The 21,923-nt window shown below is 42.6% G+C and overlaps 1 protein-coding gene across 14 annotated transcripts in view; it reads left to right on the top strand.

Moving 5' to 3' along the window:
• The first annotated feature begins 6,542 nt into the window (after positions 1–6,542).
• The window catches only part of PIEZO2 (piezo type mechanosensitive ion channel component 2), a 325,825-nt gene continuing 310,444 nt past the window's right edge, over positions 6,543–21,923 (top strand). For 12 of the 14 annotated variants that reach the window (XM_075744443.1, XM_075744445.1, XM_075744450.1 and 9 more), the window contains exon 1: positions 6,544–6,836. In XM_075744443.1, coding sequence (XP_075600558.1) covers positions 6,773–6,836 — 64 coding nt within the window. In that variant the 5' untranslated portion in view covers positions 6,544–6,772. Of the gene's footprint in view, positions 6,837–21,923 lie in introns of all 14 variants that reach the window. The other 2 variants (XM_075744452.1, XM_075744451.1) reach the window with 1 other exon arrangement.

The following is a 21,923-nucleotide window of genomic DNA, read 5'->3' as shown; positions in this document are numbered from 1 at the left end:
CTAAGGAAGGGCAGCAGCTTTCCCAGCTGAGACCTGCTGGAGCCACTTCCCTTTCCAACCCAAAACTCCCGTCTGCTTCCTTACGTTGCGGAGCCACTTGAGGCTGCCTAAGGTGTGGTAGCAAGACGAATGGGGTTAATAAGGACTTTTTTCAGTGTCCCTTTAAAGGGAAGAAAAGGGAGAGGATGTGCTTCTCCAGTCCTTTTGAGAAAGTATGGTGCAATAGTAAGCTCTGCAGAAAGGCAAGGAGGGATGAGGTGGAAGAGATGTGGGGAAACTGAAAACAGACCGTCAGGCTGGAGGCATGTCATTGTCTCACTAAAAGTCCCGCGTGAGTCAGGAAGAGTGTTTTTGGGACATGCCTGCCTACTGTCCAGCTGTCAGGGATGATGCATTTCAGTCACAGTCAGCCTAAACTGGATCTGAACTAAGGACCTGGAGGAGTTAGTGGTTTCCTTGATTGCGTAGGCTCAGCTGGAGGAAGGAGTTCTGGCTGAAACACAGGTGTGTGCAGTGATGTCTGTTCTTTCACTTGGGTAATAAATCTATTATTTTACTGTTATACTGCTCCACGGAGAATTCTGGGTTTGGTCCAGTGTGCTTTGGGATCTGCTCAGCCTCATTTCTCGTCGCTCTGAGCTGATGCTGCCAGCAGAAGTGTAAATTGCAATGGTGCTTCTGTGATGCAAAGGCCCAGCTCTCCGCTGGCAACTAAACCGAATGTAACTCATATCACCACCGCAGTAGAGCAAAGTTGACAGCCCTTACCAAAGGAGTCCAGAGCAGTGTTTTATGTTTTTATTTCAGCTCGCTCAGATGTATTGCATAGCTGTGTGTTTACAACAATCTGCGTAGCGCTGTCTTGGAATCTCTTCATTTCACCACGCGCTTTATGATCGCTTTATAATTAGCCAGCGTCAAGCCAATAAACTCACTTACAGAGCATAACGAAGAATAATTGTATTTTATGTCATTGTTCCAGACTTGTTTTAATTTTTTCTTAAAACTATGCTTGAAATGTAAATGTATTTAACAAATACCCTAAATGGTTAATTTTTATTCAGTGATGAGTAGGAAGTTTATTATTTATGTTTTCTTCAGATTGAAAATTAATCTTGACAAGCAATGCTCTTATACTAGACAGTTTTAATTATGTGACATGTCTGTTTGTTATTTGAGAGTCTGCTCATGTTTGGACTCCAAACATGCAGGGGAAAATTCATAGTTCGTTGTTTATTGAACAATCCTTTCAGATTTTGCACAATCTTTTTCAAAATTCTTTCAATGTAAAATATGATTACATGCAGACAGGTAGCCATGAACATTGAAGTAGAATTATTTTTCCTACTTTTTTTCTTATTTCTGACAAGTGGTGCTTAAAATTCCCTGGTATAATTTGCCCCAGAAATCTGAAAATACTAATAATCTAATTAGAAATTATTAATAGTACTAATAAGCCTTCACTCTGGAAGCTATCATCTTACATGTCTTATTCCATCAAGAAAAGAAACTTCCAAGCAAACAAAACAGTGGGTCACCTGCTGAAACTTATTTGATTTGAAAGGAGCAAACATACTTCATGTATTACTGCTAAAATTTGCTCCTGATATGAGTAAATTCACACGTACGTGATGTCACAGCTCCATGAGAAGATCCCATTTTCCTTTCAGTTTGTCTAGCCTCTCTTGTTAATGGATCTCAAAGAACTTTCCTATATTACTGATTCAGTAGCACGATGCATGCGGGAGGAGCTTGGGTACATGCTTCCACCAGTTCAGTCATCAGCTCTGTTTTGTCAGTCCTCCGCACTGACCACTAGATAATTCCATTTTTCTAATTAGTTATTATGAATGCTGCTCCTAATGATTCATTTCTGATGTATATGGAAGTGTTCAGTAGTTAAGAACAGATTTTCTTTCTAATTGCAGCTAAAGTTAATGACGCCTTGAGAGACCATTTGGATTCTGCCAGGTTCGATGTCCTACAAAATGTGACTGAACTAGAACTGCTCAAGTATGCAACAGATCTCTCCTATTGTGTTTTACATTATTGTCAGGTAAAGATAATAATGTTTTGATGCTTCCTAAGTGATCAGATTGTAAAACCCAGGAGAACAAGATCCACAATCAACAAGGGTTTCTATAAATAGATATTTACTGTGCAAGACAAAAATTCCAGACAGACTTTGTGACATGAATGGTAAAGATTAACAAAGGCTAGGATGGGAGAAAAAAACCCCAGACCTTTAGTAATGCATCCAATTTTAGAAAGTTTTCTGCAAACCCTATGCCCAGTTCTAACTCAGCAGAAATGAGTGGTGAAATTATGGATTAATGAATGGAAGATAAATCAAGCATGGGGGGAAATTTGGAGGCTCCTAGGAAACTTTCTTGCTCTGCTAGGGCAGCAGGACATTTCTAAGGATGCCTACTCAGCATACATTTGAGTGGAATGAATTTCCTTATTGTAAGGCAAGACAAGCTCATCTTTTAAGAGGATAAAATAGTTACTGACTACTGCTGGTACTGGTGAGTTAAACGTACTCCGAACCAAAAATCAGTTTGAACTGTTTGTTTTGTTTTTTTTTTTTTTAAACTTTTCTTGAACCAGAACTGAACTTGAATGTTATTTTGAAGTTTAGCTGACTTCATGCTGGAAGTGAACAATAACAGTTTCAGTCTAAGCTGAATGTGAACTAAGCCGAAAAACTGAATCGCTTGACTCCTGGTGGGCCACTGCAGGCTGTTCCCCCAGCTGCTGACAGGGCTGAGCAGAACTTCCAGAATAGGTAAGAGGAGCAGGATGTTTTCATGTAGTCTTAGGGAGCACGGATCAAGAGACATAACACACTAGTTAATCATCACTCTAAATCTTAAAGCCATTTCCTTCCCCACAGGTCCCCAAAGCAGGACTCTTGTATTGTAAGAATAACAAATATAAACGAGCTTTGTACAGCAGTGATCGCCCTGAAAAGGCTTCAGTAACTTCTCCTGCCTCTCAATGGGACTTAATGCCTTGCCGCTTCTTTGTATAGGGGACTTTTATTTTTTCAGCTAGTTTAGCACTCATTTATGGAGCTCATCAACTGTACAGACTGTGTGAGCCTGTAGAAATACATATTATGTAGAAATACGTATGCATATATGTATGTACATGTATATATATTTATCCACACACAAGCCCTTGTTTATGTTATCCTGAGTCTGTGGATGTTAGAACAATGCCATGAGTTCATGATTCAAACAGCTAAACAAATAAGACAGCTGAGGCAATTAGAAGATGTTTCTGAACAGTGCTATTTTGGACAGTCAGTCAGCTCAACACAGTTAATTTCAACCAGCAATTCTAATTGATTATGTTCTACCTAATAGAATTGGTGACGCAATATTTTCTGGACTTTTTTTTCCCCCTAGTAACTCTCTTGGCCTCTGAACTATATTAACTGCAACTGATTTTGCACATTGGATGAATGTTTTTCCATAATTCCCCCAAGTTATTGCTACATAAAAGGCAACAAGGTAAGGTGAGAAAGTATCTTCACGGACGAAGTCTGTTCTTTTATAAATGAAAGTTGTTCTTCCCTCTCATCACTGAGGCCTCCTCAACCTCCCCGCTGCTAAAATGTTTCCACCTAAGGTGGGTGTTACACACCTGGAGATGGGGGCTGAGATCCTGGTAATTGAAAAGAAGGGAAAGAAATGCTGGCAGGTGGTGAGATCGCTGTGTCCACTGCGAGAACATTTGCTGTATGTGTAGGACTCACACAGTCTGGCAATTTCCTTTGGTTTGCAAAGGAAAAGAGAAAAAACTGTGTGGCCTAGAGTGTGCTTTCACCAAGTTGTATGCCCTTAGGGAAGAAGCAGGCCTCCTGCTTTATATATGAATTGCTTTTTATGTCACTTGCAAAACCAGTATCAGCTAAATAAACTCTTGGCTATTCTCTAGACGTTGTTCTCTATTATGTATGCTTAATTCAGCAGACGCTTTTCCCATTCCCATTTCTCTTTCTGTATTACGTATTTTAGTCAGAGCCCGATGCTTTATTGTTTCCATGCTGGCTAATAGCGCTCCTCCAATTTTCAGGTTAATGCATTTACTGTTCCTGTCAACAGCTGAACTATAGAAGGTGTACGCGTTTCTTGGTAAGGCCTTCATGTATTTTTTCTACATCTTACAATTACAGAGGTATGGTTGGACGATGGATGTCCCGCCGTTCTCTCAAAGTTACGTGTCAAACAATTAGCTTCAGGCAGCTGTAGGGGAGAAATGTTGTAATTTACACGAAAGACGTTTTAGCCAAAAGGTGGCACTGCGGCTGCATAGATTTTGCAGTAGATGAGCAGTCTGGCAGAAGGTAATGAGCCACTCCATACGTGTATTTTAACTCCACTTTTCATACCTTGTGAACGGTAAGTATTGAAAGCCGGCTAATTATTTCCCAAACATTAGAATAATATCAGCACTTCAGGAAGCAAACAATTTGGTAACTGTGCTGTGAAAGTAATAAATACTTTATCCTTGCTTTAGTGAGCCTGAACAACGAATAAAAACCCGATCAATACCTGAAAATGTGCTGCCAAAATGCACACACTATTTCAGCCATGCATGTATCCTACACATACAGACTACTCCTATTAACTGCTTCCTTTGTAGCCTCTAAGGCAAGGAGAACTTCCTTAGTAACTTTTAAGTTTTTGAGACACATCCTGTGGTCTTAAAATAAAACCCGGGAACTGACTTTCCCATGGGCTAATCAGATAGTTCATTAGCAGATTAAGTACTCCTGGATCCTCGTGTTTTACCATCTACAGACAGGATCACGAGGCATATTGACAGAAACCGGTGTGTACAGAAACCTGCTTCAGAAGATTAAGAATCAAATATCCAGGCTGGGTTCAGTGTGGAGATTTTGGGGTGAGCCACGCTGGGCCCGAATGCGGGAAGGGACGGAGTGATCTCCCCGGGCCGTGTCCCCACGCTGAGTTAAGGTGTCACTGCCGTTCTGCTGGGACGGGGCTTCATTATAATCTCCGTGAGCACAGGCGGATGTTACAGTTAAACTCCACGCACACCCTTGTGTCTGTGAAAGGTCTGTGCCTCTTCAGAGGAGGCTTAGACTCTATGTGATATGGGGGCTAGACTTTTAATTTGCCCGTTGGGCACACTGAATTAGCACCTGTTGCTGACTGTTCTTAGCTGTCCTGAGCATTTTCATGTATGTAAGTCTGGAGTTCTTTATTTTCTAAATATTCTAATGTCAGAGTCAGTTAGCCTGTTATATAATATACACCCACATGGCTCAACAGATACCATTTGGACCTCCAAAACACAAAGTTTTTCTTTTTTCTTTAGAAGACCCTTTGTATTTTCCTGTGAGTCACACTCATGCTTGCAAACATTTTTCTCTGCAACAAGAGTATGAAAATATTTTTTTTTTAAAAAGCACAAGAAAACAAAGGATGCTTAAGTAAATATAAGAGTCAAAAAGCCAGGACTTCAAGAGCAGATCTAAAACTTTTTAGATTTGAAGTAAGACTGAGTGAGGTCCTTGACCCCGGAGAAGCACTGAGAATTTATGTTCAGGACCACAGGTCACTGCTCCCGCTTTCCCCTACGCCAGGTCTCGCATGAGAGCGAAGAGTTATCTCCAGCGCCGTCCCCACGATGAGGATGTTCTGTCTAAACTTGCCTTATTTAAGTGGGAGAGATTGCAATATATTGCCAAAGATTAAATGGACTTTTACTTGTATTAATAACGACATGAATAACTTTCTATTTTACAGCATCACTATTTCAACCCAAACTATTAGGTTTATTCAGCAGACACACAGGGGCACACCAGATAAGCCTGGAAGCTGCCCCTTTAAACCCACAGCACTTTCTAACCAGCACCGTATTTTAAAGGGTAAAAAGCTTTCCAGAAAACCGAAATACATTCCAGCGACCGCAGATGTATTTTTTTTCCAGGCAACAACTTGCTTGTGGACCTAAACGCGCTGCTGAAACCTGGGGTGGGAAATGAACAAATTACAGAAAACTGCTCCCCCACTCAAGGAAAAAAAACCAACCAAACAAAAAACAAGTGAAAAAGAAATTTCACGTAAAAAGACAAATATTCCAATAAACCCCCCCCCCCCCCCAATCAACCAAAACCACCGCAAAAAGAAGCGTTAAGGAAAACCGTGAAGTTCTAAGTGAAGAACAGGAGCCGGGGGGGGGGCGGCGCGGTGGCAGGACGGTCCCCGCGGGGCGGAGGGGTCGCGCAGGCAGCGGCCGCTGCCGGGCGGCGGGGCAGGGGCAGGGGCAGGCAGCGCGCGCCCAGCCCTCTCGCGGCGCAGCGCGGGCCAGCCCCGTCGGGGCGGGGCGCGGGGAAGTTTCCTTGCGCGGCGCGGGGCGCGGGTCGCGCCGTGGGGTGCCGCCGGCTGGGCCCGCGCCGTCGGGGCGGCGGGCGGGGAGGGGGGGGGGGGCCGCTCCGCGCTGCCGCGCTGCCGGCGGAGGGAAGGCGGGAGGGCGGGCGGGGGGGGGGGGGGGGCCCCGAGGGGGCGGGCGTGTGCGTGCCCCGGGCCGGGGGTGCGGCGCGGCGCTGGTTGCATGGGCTGCCGCCGGGATGCGGCGGGAGGCGTGAGGCGGCGCGGCTGAGGCGAGGCGAGGAGAGGACGGGCGATGCTCCGCCGCCGCGGCGGCTCCGCGCACGGGCGGACCTAGGAGCGGCGGTGGCACGCAGAGAGGGACGGCTCTCCGGCCGGCCGCCCGCGACCCCCGCCCCGCCGCGATGGCCACCGAGGTGGTGTGCGGGCTCACCTTCCGGCTGCTCCTGCCCGTGTGCCTGACTGCCGGTACGTCCCTCCGTCCGTCGGTGGGTCGCCGGGCGGGTGCGCGTCCCGGGGCAGCGGGACCGTCCTCGCTGTCCGCTGGGTCGGCGGCTTGGGGGATGCTCCGCTCTCCTTCCTCGGGGCTGCTCCCACATTCCGCTATTTCCCTGAGAAACTTTAAACTTCGTAGCTCACCTCTTATTTCTTACATATTTGTTGTTGTTGTGTTGTTGTTAGTATTATTTTTGTTGCTGTCCGCCCGGGGGTGCGGGGCTCGCACGCGTGGCGGGGCTCTCTGCTCGTTGCCGCAGCACCGGCTGCGCGGCGCGCAGCGGCGTGCGGGGCTCCGCGGGGCACCGCGGCTCTTCGCTCGGAAAAATTGCCGCTGGCTCCTGTGCCCGGCTTCCCCCCGCATCCTCGGGGAAGGCGTGAGAGACAGGAGGGTTCAGGGCTCGCCCTCCAGGCATTCTGGTTCATCTGCCTTGTTAGGGTTGCGGGGGTACTTTGTAAAAGTGGGGAGTGAGCTTCTTTCGGAAGGAGCATTTCTCTAATTTACGGAGGTTTTCAGGAGGGAGATTTTTCTTTTTTTTTTTTTTTTTTTTTTTTTTTTTTTGAGAGAGAGACATTTCAGTTTATTAAATCGCGTTACTTAGCAGGCGGCCATCCAAGAAAACGATTTATTTTTGGATGGAGAACTGCGGTGTCCAGCCATGGGTGGATATGTTAATATTAATCCATGCCCTCCGCACAATTTGAAAATAAAACTCTGAATAAAGCAACGATTACTCGTTAGATCGGTAGGACGACGGGTTCGCCTCGGAAGCCGCTGTTGGGGAGGGCCGGGCGGCCGCGCCAGGGGCTGGTGCCTCCCGGGACGGTGGGGGGCTACGGGGCGGGAGGAAGGAAAGCGGGGGCCGGGGATGGTGCCCGCCTTCCGCACGGCGCGGAAAGAGACCCCTCGGCGGTCACCTCCGCGCCGCGCATCCTCCGCGGGCGGCGGAGCGGTGCCGGCCGTACCTTGCGCGGCCGCCGCGGGGCTCCCGGGCCGGTCCCGGCCGCCGTCAGCTCCTTCCCGGCCGCGCAGAGAGGCGCGGAGGCGTACGCGCAACGCGGGGGCTGCGGGGTACGTTTCCCACCGCCCGGGAGTGCAGCTTTCCGTGCCGCCTCGCCCGGTCCCCAGGACAGGGCTGCCTAGCCGCCCCCCCCCGAAACACAGAGCCTGTCCGGGGCTTTGCCCTTGAGGAGCCCCGTGGCGGGCAGGCCACCGCCTCTCGATCCCGCCCTGCCCGGAGGTGCCCTGCGCTCTCGCTCCAGGTGCCCACCACTGCCTCCGACTTCTCCTCCGGGAAGGAGGACACGGACGCCATCCTCAGCCCCTCCAGCGGCATGCGGGACCCAGATCGCTTTCACAGACTGGGAGTGAAAATGCACTTTTTTTCCCCATCGTTTTGCTTGAGGCGGTGTGGTGGGTGCTGTTAGCAGGGTTGTACGAAGGGTGAGATGGAGGCGGCTTTCCAGCACACCACCGATACCTGCACACGCTTTGTGCCCTTTCCAAAGCCCATGGCCCCCCTGCAGGTGCCTAGCCCTGTGCTTAGTGGCCACTGCTGGGGCTGGGAGGCCACAGTTCCCCAGGCCCATGGCAGCAGGTGAGGGGCTTCTGACTGCTTTGAGGCCATCCCCGTATGACTGGGTGTCAGTGCCTTGGTGGCCAGCGTGCAGGAGCGCTGTGTGAAGAGGCTGGGTGATGGTGGATGGGGCAAGTGGCAGGTTGCACTCGATGCCAAGGGGTAGTGGTACGAGGCAGGTCTTGCTGATGATGGGGCTTGGCATAGGGCACCACTCTGAAACCTGTTGGGTCCCATCTATATTTTCTTTAATCTTGTGAAAGATGGTTGGATTATGGATGAGGATGAATTTGCTGGAAAGACCCATAGGGAGAAAGAAAGATCCTAGAAGATAAGTTGTGTTCAGGTGAAATTTGTTTGTATTACTCCTAATAACATAATATCTAGCTGTGATATTAAAATAGTGCAGGTATTGTTCTTTCAGGTGCTCACTCTGGTTCTTGCCAAACTCTTTCTGTATCAAAACAAGTTCAGATAAAATTGTTTTGCTGTCCTGATTCCCCATGTTCAGTAATGCAGAGGTACTTTCGCATTGCAGTAATACCTCCACAGATGAGAACTGATGCTGTCATGAATTGCTTATGGTCGTAAATCTTACTCATCTGAAGATTAATCGAAATATAAAACCTGAAGGAGGGACTTGCCATCTTGAGTATGAAAAAAAAAATCTCACTGTGGAGCTTTTGGTTTTGGACCTAGTGATCTTGTTCGGTTGGATTTGAGAGAGGAATCAGTAAATGGACAAACAGCTTTTCTCTTACCTTAATTTATTGTGTCTGTAGGTGTTATTCTTTTCCCCTCTACAAGCTGTTAGTGGAGTCCTCACTAGGGTGAAACCTAGTTCAGCCTGCTTCACTTCTCTACTTTTCTTGCATGTGCACCTGAGTTATCCCTGAGCCAATGCTCTCCTCCTTTCCAAAGCATCAAGGAAGTGTTTTGTGGGCTTCTGGAAAAAGGCTTTTTAGAGTTCATAAATCAGAGTGATGGTTTTTTGTATGACTTACAGCGAGGTTACATCTGCAGCTGAAAAGCTGCCACGAGGACTCAGTGTGCAGTGATGCCTTGTGTCTCCTGCCCCTGTCTGGGCAGTAACTGTGTCCGGCTCTGCCAAAAGGGTGGAAGTACAGAGTTATTCTTTTGGTTCAGAATCCCTGCGTGTGTGATTTTAAAATGCTAGATTACTGTACTTTCCTATCGTGGTATAATTTGCTTTTCTGTTTCTAAGAGTAGCAAGTAACTAGGTTGGAGAGCCCTGCCGAGGTGTGTGGAGGGCAATGGCAGCTGTGGCAAACTCATTAAAAATAACACATCTGCTAAGCTGTAAGGTGATTCTTTAAATACTTTAAAAATGGTTAATGCTTTAAATACTTAATACTTTAAATACTTCATTTTAATAAATACTAATGCTAGTTATCTTTTCTGGTATGAAATACTTTCCAAGCATTGATTAGTACCACGTAACTGAGAAAACACAATTCCTTATAAGAATTTTTTAGGATCAGATCTGTAGCAGTGAAGACTATAATCTTGTGCAGGTAAGCCTGGATGTATCCATTTTAAGCTCAAGAATGATGTGTCTTGAGTGTCTGCTGAAGGCAGGAAATTTAACATGTACAAAATGAAAGACTTTGGAGATTGAAAAGCTGATTGTAGGCTTATGACTTCTAAGTTGATCCACCATCATGTTATTTTCACAATAAAATCTTATGTTTAGTCTGATGTGAACCTAGAGCTTAAACGATAACTCACAATAACGTGAAACTTCCTTGCAAATAAAGTCCTGTGTTCTGTAATAAGACAGAGTGGGTTGGATCTGTTGTTCGTTTATTCTGAGTGAGATTACTGCAATGTGATGTTTTCCTGTATCATAGTAGTACTGCGCTGAAAAAACAAATAATGAAATGGGGGAGAGGGAGCTTTTGGCACTGGTGGTGGGAAGTGGGCTTTTTGTGTTTTGTTTTTTAAAGCTTGAGCCTTGGCATGAACCTGTCTTTTTTTGTTACTCATATGAACTCGAAACATGCAAAATGTGATTTGTCTCTCTGAAGTAAAGACATCAGAACAATCTTTTGCTAATTGCTTTCTTTGGTTTCTAAAGACTTGAACCACAAAGTTGTGGTTTACATCACTTGATAACAATTCTTAATTATTCTGCTTCCTATTGTTTTACTTCACACACAATTCATTAGTTTTCTTTTAAGCAAAATAGTATAACAAATTGGGTGCTGGAGAAAAAAATGCTTAGATAGAACAGCTTTTTCTGGTTTTTGACTGACGCTTCTGGATTGTGTGTTACCAGCAAATTGCCTTCGATGAGCTAGCTGCCTGGCCCAAGCGCTTCCGAGAAGTTACACTTGCTTCCTGAACTCTTGAATTTTGACCTAGATGAAGTAAGAATTCTAGGAGCTTCTAGAAAGTTGGGGGTTTTTTTTGAGGGGGTGAGCACAGGTATCAGCGTTTGGTAAGTGATGGCAGGTAAAAAGAAAATACTTCAGAGTTTTTGTAGGCGACAGAGTTCAGATATTAATTGGACGTTTTCACTTGTTTCTTCAAGCCAAATCTTTGAACTCCTGGTAAATAGCGGGAATTGCTTTTATTTCTCCTTTCAGTGACCGTGATTCATCAGAATGATATTGAATGAATCAGAATGATCAGCTCTTCAGGATACAAACAATGTGTTACAGAGAATATTTTTTAAAGCTTACACAGTATTTTCAAAACCACATATGTTCAATTGTTGGAAGTACTTCAGCAGAACTGAGGTCCTTGTTCTGCCTTGGAAGGAAAAGGTAGAGTCCAGCATGCTTGGGTGCTCTTTGACTTTTATCCCCAAATTAATGAGTATGGATGAAAACTTTGGAGGGGAAATATCTGCATTGCTACATTAGCAGGTACTAAAATACTGTTAAAATTATGTGATTTAAAGAGTATTTCAGAATCCAATACCTCCCTATATGTTTTGATGCTTTGAATTATTACTACCCACATTTTCTGTAGATGGAATATGTTGGACAGCTCTGTAAAATTAAGGCACGTCTGTGCAGGCAGTGAACTGTGCCATGCTTGGATTGTTATTTTTTGGGTGCTTGTCGTTGATGTCTCTGGAGGTGTCTGTTGAAAAATGGTGGTACAAAGTGACGTTGTGTTGCAGTTTTCAGGAGACTGAATGATTTTTATATGCCAGTCTCTACAGGTGATGTTAAGTCAGGGTGATGATGAAGCAATTGGTGATGCAGGACTAGAGGGTAATTTGTGTAGTGACAGTATATACATATGAATGTGTGTGTGTACATACATATTTAAAAATGCTTGCATATTTTTAAAGTTGAAGTAAACTTCATATGGTGAGTGAGAGTGCTGCTTGTTATGCTTTAAAATTGGGCAGTTAATGAAAAAAAAGGCAAAGACTGATCAAATAAGTGATTTTTTTTTTTTTTTTTGTCATTATGGTGGCACTGGGGAATATTTAGTAAGATGTACTGAGAAGAATGATAGGGAACAGCATGAGAGAGATTCACATAGACTTCCCGTTACGTTTTAAAACTCTGTTGTTGTCCCAGAACACTCATAAAAATGTTAGTCAGCAACAAAAAGTCTAGGAACCCTTTCACGGCTAGCATACTGAAAAAAACCACACAACTTAGATGGCAGTTTGCACAAGGGATCCTAAAATGGCTGTTAGGTTTCCTTCCCCTCTTCAAATGTTTTAGAAATTTATCTGGCTGCTTTTATTAAAGGAAGTTTTACTATTTGCCTTGTTCGATGGGAGCGGGTGAAAAGTGTCAAGAGGAAGAAAAGCCTTGCAGGAGCAACATTTTCCAGGCTTGTAGGCACAGAGTTAGATTTTCTTGTGTACAAAAAGCAAATGTCATTTCAATCTCTGTGGCTTCCATGTTAGGTCAATTAAATCCAGAGGAAAGTGTTTTGGGGGGAGCGGGAGGCAGCAGTTGCTACAGGCACAGCACGCTCTCTCTCCTGTGACGGCCATCTCAGGTTGACTGTGTCTGCTTCCCCCTAGCACACAGGCTGGGAAACTCTATTTAAAGATCCATCTCACCAAAATGGGAATAAAACGTCTCTCCTTAAGTTCTTACCACTTCTCGTTATTTATCCTAACCATTAAGTGGTTTGAATCCACTTAATAGTTAAGATGAGATAAAAACAGAACCTATAAATTTCCAAGGCTTAGAACTTGCCTGGATGGTAACTTGTTCTACAGGTAGTATTGAACTTGGGAATGGAAATCAATGGGAGGCAACTGATTTGGAGAGAGTTACATGGAGAAAGTAGACAACTTGCCTGGTGACTTGTAGGAACTGGAAAGCATTTGAATCCTTTATTGGTAGTGATGGAGCTCACAGGTATCACTTGCAAATCGCGTCATGTGTGGAATTCCCTCTCTGTCTTTTAAACTGCAGGTACAGAGCTGAGCCATATTCTGTTTTTTTAATCAGAGCAGTCAGCTCATAGAATGAAACGACAGAACTGTATGCATTTTGGGCAGATAACTCGTTTTGGCGATGTTTCTGAGGGAGGTCAAGGAAGAGAATGGGACTGTTATTGTACTTGTACAATGTGTAGCCACGGTGCTCTTCCATTTCAGGTAATCTTCCAGAAGTCCAAAAATGTGAGAGACAAAAATCATAAGACACCAGGCTGGGGGGATGGAGTGCAACAGTTTCAACCACTGAAGGATGTCGTGGTGCAGCTTTACCAGCATGCTTGTTGGAATAGTGGAGTTGCAAAGGCTGGCAAAAGCAGACCAACTTCGGAATGGCTAGTGCTGCTAAACTCTTGGAAGGGAATGTCGTTAAATGGCTTGTATCTGAGAGGGATTTAAAATGATGCACTCCATAACAGCAAAATCTTTTTCACATGCATGTAAAGCTGCTGGATGTTTCCACTCCAGCTTCTCTTCTCTCCATCTCTTTCCTCTTTCTCTTTTCACATTCAAATGATAGCCTTTGTGAAGCTGAAACATCTTATTTTGAGGATAACCTTTCATTTGAAGAACATCAGTAACTACTTTCTCCTCTTGGACTACAGCACTCTAAGAAACAGGCTATTTCAAACAAGCTGTTTGCTTTCTGTCTTGAAGAATGATGTTAACAAGTGCTAACTAGTGAAAAAGTCTGTGTAGTCAAGTAGATTGTACAAGCCTCTGTATTATCTTTAGGGGCAGTTCTAAATATACTGTAAGTATGACTTGCTAAGCTAGTAAAATGCTTCGGGTTTGTTTTTTGTATGCCCTATTCTGCAGCAGATTGGTGAACATCAATCAACCCAGATTTGTTTTCTAGGGTAAAAGTTTTCTGTAATTTTACTTTTCTGGTAATTGCAGATATTCATGCTGTCGTGTTGACAGATCTCTGATGCTAGGCAGGTCAGAAGCTGGCAGCACGCAGATAAGTTTTCAGAAAAAGTGCACGTGTTGCTGGCAGGAATATGAGTGATGGAGTCCTCTGATTCTTGTACTGAGAGAAACTGGTATAGTAGGGGTTATTTTGTCAGCTAAGCCAGCTTAAGATTTTGAATATTTAACAAAAAAAAAAAAAAAGTCTGCAAGTTGAATTATATAATATCTTTATTTTGGTGCATTTGTTAGAAGCATATCCTTTGATGCATTACGTTCAGGATGTGGTTGAATTAATGTACTTCTCCACTTCTCCTGAGAGTCTTACCTGTCCATTTCCCGTCTCAAGTAGGCAGTTGTAAAACCTGAATGTCACATTAAGGTTGCTGTTCTGTATCTTAATTTCTTTTATATCTTTAATTCCAAGTTGTGGTGTTAGCTTTGATAATATCCTGTAGCAATGAATTCCGTGGGTGAACTCCGCCGTGAATAAAAGGGAGTACTCTTTAGTTCGTTTGCAGTCTGTTGCCTTAGTAAATAATCCTTTGGATGGGAAAAAGTATGTATAATCACTTAAATCAACAACAGTCTAGTGTTCTATTTACTCTAACACTTTAGAATAACATTTGCAAGGCATAAAATCAACTGTTAAGATCAACCGTAGAAATTAACAGCTCCGAGTTTCCTATCAATTGTCCAGTTCTGAAGAGAAGGGGATTAGGATTATGTAAATCAGCTATCCCCTTGTAAATAAAGAGTTTTAGGACGCTATACCTCCTTTACAGTTTGAATCATTAGGTAGTGCAGCGTAACACTTCTCTGGGCTTATTCATGTAGTCTTCACTTTGGAAGCTCTGTTGGAAATGAAGTAAAACTTAAAGAAGTGAGCCTGTGTGTTTGTGAATGATACACTAATCACTCCCTTTTTGGCAAAATATTATAAAGTACAGGACTGCAGACATTACATATTCTGTCTACTGTTTCCAAGACACTAATTTGTTAATGTAGCTTGACAGAACCATAACTTAAAACTGAAGTATTTAAGCAGTATTAGAGTGGGGGTCAATTCTGCCCCCGGTTCAGAAGTTGCATGGGAGACTGAAAATTATTTCCTTAACAGTTAAGTGAGGGGTTCTGGATTCTCCCTGTGCTGAAGGATACGCAAACCCTGTGTGGGTAAAGAGATGCTAAAGAAGTGCTGTCTTTTCCTTACTCATGCTAATACCATTCCATAAACTGTATGCTGGTGGTTTTTCTGTAAAAGATGAGCTATTAGAGAAATTAGCTCTTGGGTAATTTGAGGCATTTTGTAAGACCTCTTGCTAGCAGTCATGTATTCCAAGTTGCAAGGATTTGTTTAGCCTTTAACTTTAGTTTATTTTTTTGTTAAATGCAGAATGAGGTTGCAAAGGCTCAGAAAGGAATGATCAGTGCTAGTCAGTGTACCCCCCCTTGTAATCTGAAGGTAAGCCTTTCTCCAAATGGATAAATCTCCAACTGTAAAACGTGATGCTGATTACAGCATTATGCATCACTGATATTGGTGATTTGCTTGTCTAGGAAATCACCTACTAACCTCTAGCAAGCCAGTACAGTGACATTTACTCTGAATTTCATTTCAGTACATGCTGATATATTGGAAAATGCCTGGAACATGCAAAATATTTGCATAGTGGCTGCACCTGTTTGTGTTGTGTTTTTCTTCCTTTGTTACACTTGTGGCTTTTTACAGCATCTTTCAGAAGAGCAGTTTCCTGATCACTGAGAATAGATTAATTCATAAGCCAAAGGCAAGTCAGGGAAATTTGTCTCTGCAAATGCTGAATTATGTAGAAAACTTTTACTTCCATAAATAAATATTAGCTCATGTTGTCATTTTGTTGGCCTACTTCTATGAGAGTATTGTTAGAGAGTATTCATAGCTGTAATGTGATTGCTAAAACATGTTTTAATTCATCCGTCCTTTGCTCAGTGCTTAGAATTTTAAAGACCTGTCCTATTAAATTCCTTAATAACCCTGCATTTTTTTGACAAAGATACATACTTGCAACCACTTCTACCAGATGAAAAGCGACTACAAGTTTTAACCTTTTGAAACTTTTTCAGAGACCAAATTACTGTTTGGGACATGTGCATTGCAGGGCATCTTTTTAGAAGGAGCACACTTTCAGTTGCAAGCGTGGAATTATAATTACTTTCTACATTTTTACATGAGTCATTGATAACATCAGCATTTTCTTTGATGGCAATAATTGTATGTTCCTGTGTAGAAATATAGAAAAATATTTATACCTTGTCTAAGTGCTAGATTATAAAATTGCTTTCTTCAGGTTACAGTGCTCTGGGTCAAAGAAATTCTGTTGTGATACATGTGCCACCAGCCAGAGAAGCTGCACGATCTTTTGATTCTTCCTCTTCCTTCTTTCTTCTCTAGACATTTAACACATGTCAAATTAGTTTTCAATTTGGAGAACAAAGATCTGTGAAGCATGACCTGTGTCTCTTATTTGTTAGCGAAATGCTAGACATATATTTGCAGTATAGTGCTATGTAAATAATAAATACCATTTCTATAGCTTATTTTCTATAAATTGAAATCAATAAACAGATTTTTTTTTTTTTTTAAATATCTTTGGATAAAATGCCATTACTCAGTTCTTAAAAACAAAGCTTCTGGTAAAGATAATCAAGTTTAGCACTTTCTTGCATCATTTCAGTGTACAACTGAGCAGTAATCCTTCTGTGTAGTATTGTATCTATTTGTCTCTTTGTGAAAATATGTTTCAACTGGAAAGACTGTAATCTCCATAGTTCAGTCTTTTCACTATGTTTCTTACAAACCTGTATATAGACTTTGATGTTGCATTTTCTCTGACCTTTCTGGTTGTTTTCTTCTGAAGTCTGATCAGGTATCTTCTAACAGAATAGAACAAAAGCCTCTTCCGTGGGTTTAAAGATGTTTTATTAACTATTTTCATACATTTGCTGATTACAGATTCACAGAATCACAGAGCGGTAGGGGTTAGAAGTGACCTCTGGAGATCATCTAGTCCAACCCCCCTGCTAGAGCAGGATCACCTAGAGCAGGTTGCACAGGATTGTGTCCAGGTGGGTTTTGAGTATCTCCAGAGAAGGAGACTCCACAACCTCTCTGGGCAGCCTGTGCCAGTGCTTGATCATCCTCAGAGTGAAGAAGTTTTTCCTCATATTGAGATGGAACTTCCTGTGTTCCAGTTTGTTCCCGTTGCCCCTTGTCCTGTTGCTGGGCACCACTGAAAAGAATCTGGCCCCATCCTCTTGACATCCACCCTTTAGATACTTATAAGCGTTGATGAGATCCCCTCTCAGTTTTCTCTTCTCCAGACTAAACAGACCCAGCTCTCTCAGCCTTTCATCATACGAGAGATGCTCCAGTCCCCTCATCATCCTCCTAGCCCTCCGCTGGACTCTCTCCAGTAGTTCCCTGTCTTTCTTGAATGGGGGAGCCCAGAACTGGACACTATTGCAGATGTGGCCTCACCAAGGCAGAGTAGAGGGGGAGGATAACCTCCCTTGACCTGCTGGCCATGCTCTTCTTAATGCCCCCCAGGATACCATTGGCCTTCTTGGCCACGAGGGCACACTGCTGGCTCATGGAGAGCTTCTTGTCCACCAGAACTCCCAAGTCCTTCTCTGCATCGCTGCTAACCTGTACTGGTGCTTGGGGTTGTTATTCTCCAAATTAAGAGAACTCTTTGTGATTACTATGATAAATGAGGTTCTCTTTCCTGCCTTATCTGACACATCTTTCTTTCCCTAAGCTTTCATGCACTTCTTACCACATGGTACATTGGTCAGGACCTTTGATCTTTGTTGGGCAATAGTGTATGTGTCCATACTACTATAAAAACACATTTTCCTTCTTGCTCCCGAGGCAGAGCCTGTCATTTCCGTGCTGCGTTCAAAAGTCTTTCTTATGTGAGCCTACTGCCGTGCTTCTTAGCATGGCGGATTGCACAGCTCAGCTCTCAGCTTCACTGTTTCCTTACTCTCTGATGAAACCACCTTCATATTCCCTAAGATACCGCATGGAAAACACAGTGGATGGAGGGGAAAAACCTATCTGGCCACACAAGTTACATTTACTCTGTACCACACAACCCTTAAGTTTACTCCCAGCTTCTTTTGAAATAAATCCAATAGTTGACTTCATCTTCTTGTTTAATGGCTGGTTGCTCTTAACGGTGGGCCCTGTAGTGTTTAGAAGGATTAGCATTCAGTGACATTTATTTTCCATCGCTCTTCTTCAAGTGATGCCTTTGTCATGAGAGAAGTCCCAAGAAAATTGACACTATTTTACACTTCCTCAACCAGTACAACTTTCCTCTCCAAGTTCAAATCTGTTGTTTGACCTTGAAACATAATGTCTATGTGTATACTCTGAGGCAAAATACAATAAAAGAAATACTGTATATATATACACACACACACACAATTTTATTGATATAATGTATCTTAGAATACCCTTCTTTAGTGTTTAACCTGTCAACCATTTGTTCTTACTGAAATGAGTCAACAAGCTCAATCATCATGCCCATTATTGTACATAAACATCAAAACCTGTTTCTCACAGCTTTTCATCATCATCTGCAAATACAGCATCACAGTTGCTCAAAGACCTTTACAAATATGTTTCTTGTTAATTTGCTGAAAGCAAAGGTAAACATACTCTTTTTATGTGTGTTTTTAGCAGATCCTTGCAGTTCAGTTTATCACTGTGATTTTAAACACAAATTGCTTTTAGATACAATAAACTTAGATTAAATAAGACACTGTCAACTTCTGGCAGCCTCAGTAAGTCAGTCATGATATCTACATTTTTATTGTAGCATGCAGATGTACTGAGGGGTTTAAGACAACCTCACTGTGCCATTTTCAGGATCTAGAGATGACGATTGATCTAATCATTGAACAGTTTACCTCTTCCTGTAGAGAAGTAAGATGGTGAAAAGTGGTAATACACAAATCTCGTTTCCTGCAGTTTGGCTGCTTGGGGATGAGCTATACTGGCAATAGTAAGGAAATGGCAGAAGGTCCCAAATTGTCATTGTGTGCCCCAGAGGATGAAGCAGTTGGAATTGCTAGAATTGCAGAAGAAGGATATCAGATTATTTCCTGCCTGTACTTACTGTATTTGGGGGAATTCCATTTGTTTCTTCTCCCTGTGGAGGAAGCTGTTTTCCTGTTGGCTTTGAAATGGACAAGTAGCACGATTGTTCCAACGCTACACAATATTGCAAACTGGAAAGAACAAGAAAGCGTCATTACCAGAGTATCCTGTCTGCATAATTAATGCATGTTAGTTGTTGAAATATGCTGAAATAAGAATGTAGCAATTGCTTAAACAAACCAAAAAGGATGAGATAGCTAAGTCACTGAAACCAGCATCTGTTTTGAGGAGGACGAATACAGTTCTCCTGTGGAGCGAGGAATTCCACAGTCATTTAGTTTGGGTGTCCCACACATTCTTTTGAAGCAGTTGAGGTTGGCTGCTCCCCTGCAAGGTTTCTGGGGTGATTACCGAATAGGCTCTGGTCTCTATGTTTCCCTCTCCATAGCATCCCAGGCTGGAAGACACCTCAGGAGGTCGCTTCTCCAATCTCCTGCTCAATGCAACGCTGAATTTAAATGTGATTGCTCAGGCCTTTTTCCTGTTGGGTTTTGAAAGACTCTGAGAGTGGAGGTCTACAAGCTCTTCCAGTGCTTAGTTAGCCTCACAGTGATTGTTTTTGTTTTTTTGTTTTTTTTCTTCCCCCCCTTATATCGTCCTGACTTCAGTTTGTGGCCATTGTCTCTCAATATGTGACTTTGTAAAGAGCCTAGCTCTGTCTTTTCTATAACCTCTCCTTAGGTGTTGAGGGGGCTACTGTGAGGCACCCCCGAAGCTGTCTTGTCTCAGGGCTGAACAAGCCCTGGTCCTGCAGCCTCTCCTCATGGAGCTTTAAGCTCCAGCTCCGACTGTCTTGGGGGCCCTCCCCTGGACTTGTTAAAGTTTATCAACATATTTCTTGTCCTGGGGGGGGACACAAAATTGCATGTGGTACTCCAGATTTGGTTTAAGATGGCTGAGTAAAGGGGAATAATCACTTCCCTTGGCTATGCTGCTGTTGGTACAGCCATGTCGCTTACATTGAATGCCGTAAGAGAGATCCAATCGAAAACTTTTTCCCCTTGAGTGTGAGAAACAGGACATTTTTATTGTTCCTTAAAAGAAAAAAAAAAACAACCAAAAAAACAACACAGAACTTCTAAACTGTGATCAAAGGATCATAAGTAAAAATAAATTGATGTTGGATATTATATCTGAACAGTCAGCATTGGTACCCAGGCAGAACTCCTAGGAATTTTTTTGTCTTGTTTTTGATTTAAGGACCAAAGTATTTAGTGATTGCCGTAAATCTTACACTATTTCTCCTCACATGAAAGTAGATAGATGCCTAAGTGTGTTCTTCAAGATGTCCTGGTTATGGCTCTTGGGTTTTGGTTCTAAACTGCATAGCAGCGGGACTTGGAAATCATGCTGTAAGGAATTGTTTCATCAGTCTTTCTCTAAACTCACTGGTACCTCACATCCCAGAGAGTCCAATTTTCCATTCTTGGTTTTAAAAATAAATTAAAAAAAGACATATAGCCACAGCCAGTATCTGTAGGGCATATTCTGATTTGCTGTGTCTTAACACATACAATATGCATCCAATGGCTCAAAAAGGTCGAACTTGTGTTTCTCAGCTGGAAGTGCTGATTATTAATGAGTGTTATTCTGTAACATTGGCACAGGCATCTGACACTGACTTACAATGAACAGAATGATGAATTAATATAAGACCTACACCATTTCTTCTCAATTTCAAGAACTGTCCAATACTGGCATTCTCTGAGGAGCTAACTAGCCAGTAAATTATTGACATTATTTTCCTAGCAATCATGCTCACATACTTGAATATTTTTAATTAGTCAGTATTTCTTGTTATTCTGCAAGTCACTGACAGCTAATTTGTTTTAAAACCACAGGAAAAAATCAGTTCTGAATGTTTCTATATTGCATTCTTTTCTCCTAGATGATCTCCATCTCATGTAGTATTGACAAATTACTTTTAGCAGTAGTTATTTTACTGTTGGGTTGCAATTTTGAAACAAGTATTTGAAAAGCTGGATTGTGTTTTGGATATCTGAAGCACTTGGTGCTAGTCATTCACAGAATCTGTTGTACTGGGTTTTATAGATCCAGCAGAATGAATTGTTTCCAAATTTCTGCCTGAAAATGGCAAGATTTATGTATTTCTTTGACTGTAGTGTTTAGTTAACTGTGCTGCCTTTTAGAGGGTCAGCCCACTGTATATCGGAAATTCTCATCATTCTACAAGAAGCAAGGGAGAAGTTGCAGTTTAACCATATAAAAAGTTGAATTGTTCATTGTGTGTAGCGTAGTTAGCCTTCATTTAATAAAAGGCAAGTTATTGATATCAGAAGTTACATGCGACTACTGTTTTTTCTCCTGTTCTGTACATGTCTGCCTGTAGGTAATGGATGATTTCAGCAATAACTGATGTAATGTACTTGTAGCTGCTCACATGACTTTTCTGAGGGCTATTTATGCTGTTAACTCTAGTAATTTTGGGAAATGTCCTCATGTTTTCCTCTAACTTAGCATTTGCTTTTTTGACTGTCTGTATCTATTGCTCCTTCACTTCTTTGAAAGACTAACACCCAACACTACAAGTAAAATATGTACTATGTCATCTGAGGGTATCATTGCAGCAGCATCACACTCAATTGCTCTTTTCGTTTGGTTGCTTAATTTGGCAGCCTCTTTCATCTGTAGCTCAAACTGGTGTTTTATTGGGAGACTACCTTCTTTTCTAAATAGAGAACATTTAAAAGGTATATTTGTATGTACAGGGAAATACCAAGATAGTGTGCATTTTAAAAAGTGGTCTAGAAATATTGGTAATTTTAGCTTTAGACTTTCATAAAGATTATGTGTTCAAATATTTCTGGTATTCTAGCAAGTAGTGTGTGTACCTCTCCTAGCATGTGGGAGTAGAAAAAAGGCTAAAGATGTGCCTTACTCTCAGAATTGCCAAGCTCCAT

Source organism: Balearica regulorum, chromosome 2 (assembly GCF_011004875.1).
Source record: "Balearica regulorum gibbericeps isolate bBalReg1 chromosome 2, bBalReg1.pri, whole genome shotgun sequence".
Classification (NCBI taxonomy): domain Eukaryota; kingdom Metazoa; phylum Chordata; class Aves; order Gruiformes; family Gruidae; genus Balearica; species Balearica regulorum.
The sequence above is the reverse complement of the archived record's forward strand: the minus strand, read 5'-3'. Positions and strand labels throughout refer to the sequence as shown.